Raw genomic sequence first — 7423 nt, forward strand, 5'->3', positions numbered from 1 at the left:
TCTGCTCGCTAGTCTTTCGTGTCAGTGCTATCCATGATGTACATGCGCCGCGTTGTTCCATGTTTCTCTCCCTCCCCTCCCTTCTCTTTATCATCATCATCCTCTTGCTCTGCCCTCGTGTTGTTTGGCTCACTGCTTCCCTCCTCCCAATAACGGGAGCAGTCCGTCTGTGATGGCGACACACACACACACGCACGTAGAGACGCAACGCACTCGCTGACCTGCGCCCGCACATCTCCTCTATGTATGTGTATGCCCAGCCCTCTCTCCTCCTCCTCCCCTCCCTACCCCCTTTCTCTGCCTTTCACATACAGGATTGCCCGCACTGAAAGCCATGACCACGTCGCTCGTAGAACTGTCAACAGGAACCAAATAGAGCCTTCACGCACCGTTGTAGACGGACTTCACCTCCCTCTCGTGCTCTAACCTCTTCGTCTTCTCGGCGGCCCACCCAAACCTCTCCTGCACCACGGATCGCGTGACGTGTTCGTCTACTCTCCCCCCTTCCCCTCCAAAGAAAAAAAAAACGAGTTAGTTTGTCTTTGCACAGCTGGCACCTCCGCTGCATCCGTATCGCGGCTGCTCGTTGGAACAGCCTTGCGTGTGTGTGTGTTTGTGTGTGTCCGCGTCTCTACGTTGCAAGTCGTCAATGGCTGCTGAGTAGAGGAGCAACGGCGGGTGTCAGATGATGCGCTTGGTCCTCCTCTGACTTCTCTCGGCCTTCTGCTTTCGTGCCTAGAGTCCTTTCTGCCTACGTCACCGTCCCTTTTCTCCGCCTTACCCGCCTGTGCCACATCATACGCACCTGCGCGCGCACAGAGGTACTGTGCCATCCGCGAGACGTGAAGCGGCCCATCGTTCTACGCCGCTTATTTATTACACGCTCTTCACACCTTTTTCAGTGCTGCCCCTCCACTGACCTACCCCCCCCCGCGCCCTGACCTCAAACCCCACACTCTCCGGCATCATGTACAAGCGTAGTAGCGTGTTGCGTGAGGTTCAGAGTGGCATCAGCGTCGGTCGGTTGCGCCTCGCCGAGCAGTTCAGCACGATGGAGGGCTGGCAGCGCCTTCAGGACCCGCGCTTCGATCAGTACGTGAAGGAGAAGCGGCGGAAGCAGGGCTTTGATGCGTTCGACCAGCGCGTGGAGCGCGCCTTTCGCGTTGCGGCGAAGTTGCACAAGGCGGAGGTCGTGAATGCCTTCAAGCGCAAGGTGAAGGGCAGCAGCGAAGGCAAGTGGACGGCCGCCGTCACGTTGGAGGTGAAGTCAGCCGTGGAGGCGCGGTTGCGCTGGCTGAGAGACGTGTGGTCGCAGATCGACGCAGACTACCGTAGCAGCAATACAGAGAGGCAGGCGAAGGCGTCACGTGAGATATCTGACGCGCTGCGTGGCGAGCCCGGAGCGTACATGCAGTGGGTCTACGAGCGCAAGCGCGAGGATCGGTTTGCCGGTCCGAAGGAGAAGGCCGCGCGCGAGGCAGAGCTGAGCGTCGCGGAGCTGCCCGAGGTTACAGACGACGAAGCGAACCGCTACCACAGCCTTTCCTTACGCATGGCTGATATTGAGCACAACGTGAAGAGCCGTTTTGGCGTTGCTGGTCAGCAACACTGGGCGGAGCTGCAGGCCGCCAAAGACGAGGCGTACGGGCAAAAGCTGGACACGGCGGCCAAGCTGTATGAGAAGCTGCTGGACCAGAGTGCGCGGTTTGACGAGAGCCGGCGGACGGCGCTGTTGCGGAGTAACGTAGAACGGGTACACCAAGCACAGGTCCGATTCAAGGCGTCGATGGAGATGGAGAAGGAGCGCGAGCGTCTTGTCGAGGCGCACGAGGCCATGCGAGAGGAGCGCAAGCAGCAGGCCAAGGCGGAGCGCATCGCCATCCTCCAAGAGGCGGCCGAACTGCGCCGCAGTGGGGCCACAGCAGAGGAGGTCAACCGGCTCGCTCGGCAGCGGCAACTGGAAGCACATGCACGTCGACAGGCGGAATACCAGCTGCAGGAGCGCGAGCTGCTTCAGCAGAAGAAGGCACACTATCTTGACTTGATCGAGAAGTTTAAGGATGAGGTGGAGCTGCGGGAGGGGCAGGAGATGCTCCAGAAACAGGAGTCTGGCCGACGCTCGCAGCGCAGCCACGACGACGTCGAGTCGAGTGGCGCGCCGAAGCTTAACGCGTTCGGCTTCATGGACGCGGACCGGCTTGATGACCCTGCCGCGTCGCAGCTAGCTGCAAGCGGTGTCACGGGGCACTCGGCCACCCTCCAAGAGAGCTTGGCTGACCGGGCCGCCGCAGCCTCCGCCTCCGCACCGAGCTTGTCTGCAGCACAGCGATCTCGCAAGAAGGCACTGTGGGATGTTATTGAGAAAGACCGGTATGAGGACCCGTTCATGACGATCCACCAAGCTCGCCTCGACGCCGCTGCGACGTATGACCCGCTGTATGCGAAGCACCTCGCCCCGACCTTGGCACAAGGCAAGAAGTACACGAAGCAGGGCTTGGGCGAGCTCGCGGCTGGTGGCGATATGGACCGGCACGTGTTCAAGGCCGCGGCGCGGACAATGCGCCCGTACCAGTGGGGCCTTTCCTCCAGCGTTGTGCATGATGTGGACGGCGACGGCAGCAACGACTACTTCGTAGGCCTCAACTGGCACGTGCAGAACCCCGAGACGGGCGACATTGATTGGCGGTACGAGAAGAAGGCGGGCGGCGCCGTCTTTCGCGGTCCGCTGCTGTATCGCATGGGCGCCAAACGCGAAGCCGGCGAGCCCGGAAGCGCCACAGTGGACCCGTCAACGGTGACGGTGCGGCGCTTCTCGCCGCTAGCGACGACGTCATCGAGGTCTGCCTCAAAGGCGGCACTTCCATCGCCAGCCCGGCAAGCTGGTGTCACAGCCTCGCCTCCGGCGGCGCGCCGCAGTCGTGCAGACGAATCGATGAACCGACGCGTCACCCATAGCACAAGCGTTGTCGCAGCATCGTCCCTTCCGAGCTGGCGGAGCAGCTAAGTGGCGTCCGTGTGCATGCATATGGGAGGCTGGGTGCTGTTCAAGTCTTTCCCCTTTCCGTTCTTTTTCGCTGCTGTTGGGCCTGTTCACAGTGTGGTCACGTATAACTATCCTCAGCACCTTCGACGCATTCACGCGCGCGTCCCATCCTCGTCACCAGGCCGCCACGATATAGTGCCCACTGGTAACGCTTTAAGTCGTGTCGTTCGCTTCGTTGCCGTCGTTCGCGAGTAAGTTGTGTTTAGTTGGTTCACAGAGTCTTCTCTCTGCGCTTGGCGCGTGCGTGTGTGTGTGTGTGTGTGTGTCGTGCCGAGTTGACGGTATTCGGCACCGGCGTGCCCGTGCATCGCGTGCGAGCAATGCGAGATAGGGAGAGAGGCGGAGGAGGACGTGAGGTGGGGCATTCGGCCACGCACACGCATCGGTCTCTGATTATACGCAGCCACATGGAGACACACACACACACAGGCACAGGGAAAAGGAGAGAAACGGCAGAAAAAAGCACAAGCAAAGTAATACATGCCCAGACGGGCATGCACACCGCCCACCGTACCAACATCGGGGGGGGGGGGCGCGGCCTGCTTTGCGCCCCCCACCTCCTCGCCATACCTTCTACTCTCTGAACTTCTATAAGGGCAGGGGAAGGGGGGCAGTGGGCGAGAAGTGGTGGTGCGCAGTGGGCCTCTTCACCTCCGACCCCTACGTTCTCATCCCGATTCGCATCCGCTGAAGCACTTGGATGCCGTGAGTCGACCGCCTTCTCTTCTCCTCCTTCTGTCGCTCTGTTGATCACGCGTCTCTGCGCATATGGTGGCCAACGCCTTTTCCTTTCTCTCCCACACGCACGCGTACCCGCTGGCGGGGCGGGTGTGCGTTCGACAACGACAGCTTCTGTTTCTTTGCGGTGTGTTCTTTCTGGTGCTTGTCGCTTACCACCCTTCTCTTGGTGCGTCTGGGTCGGTCGGTCGGTCCGTCGGCCTAGCTTCCCGGCTCTCGGCAGCGCTGCCCGCCGCACCCCTCCCTTGGCACCTTTTGTTCCTGTGCTCTTTTCGCTGTCCCTCGCAAGCCTACGTGTTCTTCGCGGTTCTCCGCGCCACGCTCAGTCCCACGCACCGCCCTCATACGCTTCTCCCTCATTTTTTTTTCGCTCACTCACGCACACGCACACGCGCGTTCTTCTGTCTTCATTGCTGCTCCTTCCGTGCATCCCCCACGTCCCTCCACCATTCACCAGTCAGGCCACCGCCCCCACCCTCCCCTCACCGCCTGCACTGCCGCCCCGAAATTAGCTCGGCTTTTCGATCTCTCTCCTTCCCTCGCCGTCCCAACCACTCTCTCCCTGGCATCCGCGCGCATATACAAGGGCGATAGAAAGAGGGGCGGCGCGAAGACCATGCTCGGCGCCAAGCCCGCGGCTCGCTCCGAACGACTCTTCAAGGAGGGGCTGGGCATCGCACCAGGCGTTGTCGGCGTCAACCCCACGACAGCCACCTCCTCCAATGCCAACGGAGATTGCAGAAGTATCAGCGCTAGCGTCAACAACAACGGGTCTGCAAGGCGAAGTGATCGGGACGGCGTCCGCGGCTTCGGCGTGGTCGACAACCGCGACAGCGCGACTGTGCCAACCTTGCATGCAAGGAACGTGAGTGCGCCCGACGACGCCCCCACGAGCTCCGCGAGCCGCCTGCTTGACTCGAGTGTGCCCGTAGACCAGGAGACGGTCTACTGCAACCTGTGGCTCTTTATTTGGCTCAAGACCATCGGCTCCTTCGACTCGGGTGCCTTCAGCGCTGCCCTCGGTGCCCCCAACGGCATCAGCGAGACCTGGGATCTAAGCACGAAGCTGCAAGGCGCACTGACCTCGAGCGTGTTCCTCGGGAACGTGTTGGGGTGTCCGCTGGCCGGGCATCTCTTCTCCCGCTACGACGAGAAGCGTGTCTTGTGCACCGCCCTCATCGTACACACATTGTTCACGTTTCTCTACGCCGCCTTCCCCATCTACGGCGTGGCCCTGCTGAACCGCTTCTTTATCGGCATCAGCCTCTCCTTCATCGTTGTGTACACTCCTGTCTGGGTGGACGAGTTTGCGCCAAAGAACCGACAGAGCGTATGGATGGCGTCACACAACGCCGGCGTGCCGCTAGGCATCATGCTTGGCTACCTCCTCGCCGCCGGCCCGCCAGCCTTCACAAGCTCCATCAGCTGGTCCTGGTCGTTCTACATCAAATGCGTGCTCATGGTACCGACAGTCGTGTACGTGGCACGTTCAGATGCGCGCTCCATCAACACGCGCAAGGCAAGCGGTGGTGGCGGCGACAGCAAGGGCTACGATGACGGTGGCGACGGCAACCACGCTGGCGACTCCGGTGCCGTCAGCGCTTGCGTGGTAAGCGGAGAAGGCCCGAATGGCGTAGCAAGTGCGATGGTCGCCTCACTGCCGGTGGCAACGGCGAACGCGAGAGCGTCTGCCCCGGCCGGCACCTTGCGGTCGACTAGTTGGGAGGTGAGTATGACGCAGCCGCTGCGCAAGCTGGCAGATCGTGCCTTAGCGACGATTCGGAACCTCTACTCTTCCATGGCGCCGCTTTTTTCGAACGTGGTGTACATGTGCAGCGTCGTGTCGCTCACTAGCCTGTACTTTGTCGCGACGGGGCTGCAGAACTTCGTGACGCAGTATCTTCGCGAACCGCCGTTCAACGCCTCGATGGCCATTATCATGGTCGGCTTCGGCACGGCCGTCATTTTGGCACCGGTGTGCGGCGTCATCGCCGGCGGCATCCTGCTCGACCGCATCGGCGGCTACAAGCGCAACCTCCGCCGCGTCGCCTTCTTTGTCTTGGCCTGGGGTGTGTGTGCGGTGCTCTTCTCAGTCATCTGCATCTTTGTGCGCACGACACGCGACTTCCTGCTTGTCATGTCCGTCGTGCTGTTCTGTGGCGGGGCCATCGTCCCCCCTGGTGCCGGACTTACGATGGCGTCCCTGCCAGACCACCTTCGCTCCATCGGCGCGGCCTTCTCGCAAACCATCTACAACCTACTCGGTAACTTTAGTGGGCCGCTCGTGTGCGGCTGGGTGGCAGACGCGACGGGGAGTCTGCGCTACGGTATCATCACGCTGCTTCTGTCCAGCGCGCTGGGTGTCGTGCCCATCGTAGGCATCGTGCACTTCGCCTTCTACGGTGGTGGAAGCGGGATCGGTTCGGCGATGAATGCGCTGATCGGCAGTAGCGGCGACGACGGCGCAGGCGTCGCGACAGAGGTAGTGGCTCAGGATGAAGAGGATGATGAGGTGCTCGAGATGCAGGGGAGTGCACTAGTAGCGGAAAAGGACGACGTGGTGGCGGCCGCCGTGCTCGGCGGACATGTCTACGGCCGCGACGGTGCGAAGGTGCTCGCAGATGCGATCACAATGCAGAATGGCAAGCTCACCGCATCACCAGCGACAGCGTCTATGCGGAGCGGCGCCGCTGGGTCGACTCTGGAGGTGCAGATCAAATCACCACTGCAGGTGTGCCAGCCGCTCGCAGCGGTGCGCCGTATGTCGAGCGACAGTGGAAGAGGTACGGCCTGCAACGAAAAAGCGGCCGTCCCGCTGCTGTTACGAAGCAGCGCGCACTCACTGACATCGCCGGCGCTGCCGGCCTGCTCTTTCCGCACCCCATCCACACCCGCAGCCGTCTCACCAGCAGCAGCGCCACTGCCGCTGATGACGCCGCCTACGCAGCCTTCTCGCATTGCTGCCGCGGGGCCCACCTGCGACATGTCGGGGCTGCTACGCGGGCCAGGAACCGCGCGGCCTGTGGCGCCGGCCAGGACCTCCTCGTCGACGAGGGAGGCCGCTGAGCTCCCTGCCGCCTTATCTCTCAACTATGCGGGGCATCGCGGCGAACAGCAGAAGGCGGACTTGGTGCTGATGAACCTCGAGGTGGAAGCGACGAGAGTCATGTCACTTCCCAACCAGCACGCTTTCGGGATCGATCTGGTGCGGGCGTGGCTGGACAACGGAGTGCAAGAGCCGAACTTGCCCCCGCGCCCCTCCTCCAGAAGTCTGTCGCGCAGCATCGGTGAGGCTGGCGTGGCGCACCCGCCGCACATGGAGCTCCTGCCCACCCACATCGCCAACAGCAGTTTGGCAAGTCTCGGAAGTGCCGGTGCCGCTGCGCCGACTCCACCCCATCACTGCAGCACGCTCTCGCAACGGCACTGCAACAATGTCGAACACGTAACGGAGGAGACAGGCGTGAGACAAACCCACACGCGCACTCATGCAGGTGAGCACACGCACATGTAGGCTCTGCTGCGCCTCTCCCTCTCGCTCGCTCTCTGCTTCTTGCACCCTCATTGCTGCGACACAGAGGTGGGGGCGGATATAGTGCTTTCCTCACAAGACGGACATAAGTAATGACCTCGTCGCTCTGT

At 61.8% G+C, this 7423-nt stretch overlaps 2 protein-coding genes across 2 annotated transcripts; both read left to right on the top strand.

Moving 5' to 3' along the window:
* Window positions 1-967: 967 nt before the first annotated feature.
* On the top strand, window positions 968-3004 carry LINJ_22_0860 (conserved hypothetical protein; the record flags this gene model as incomplete). The annotated part of the gene is made up of 1 exon (XM_001465580.1): window positions 968-3004. The coding sequence occupies one exon, from the start codon at window positions 968-970 to the stop codon at window positions 3002-3004; it is 2037 nt and encodes a 678-aa protein (XP_001465617.1).
* A 1393-nt stretch (window positions 3005-4397) lies between these two features.
* On the top strand, window positions 4398-7295 carry LINJ_22_0870 (conserved hypothetical protein; the record flags this gene model as incomplete). Its single annotated transcript, XM_001465581.1, has 1 exon — window positions 4398-7295. One exon carries the CDS (start codon window positions 4398-4400, stop codon window positions 7293-7295), a length of 2898 nt encoding a protein of 965 aa, XP_001465618.1.
* Between the last annotated feature and the right edge of the window lie 128 nt (window positions 7296-7423).

The sequence above is a fragment of the Leishmania infantum genome, chromosome 22 (genome assembly GCF_000002875.2).
Source record: "Leishmania infantum JPCM5 genome chromosome 22".
NCBI classification, from domain to species: Eukaryota; Euglenozoa; class Kinetoplastea; order Trypanosomatida; family Trypanosomatidae; genus Leishmania; species Leishmania infantum.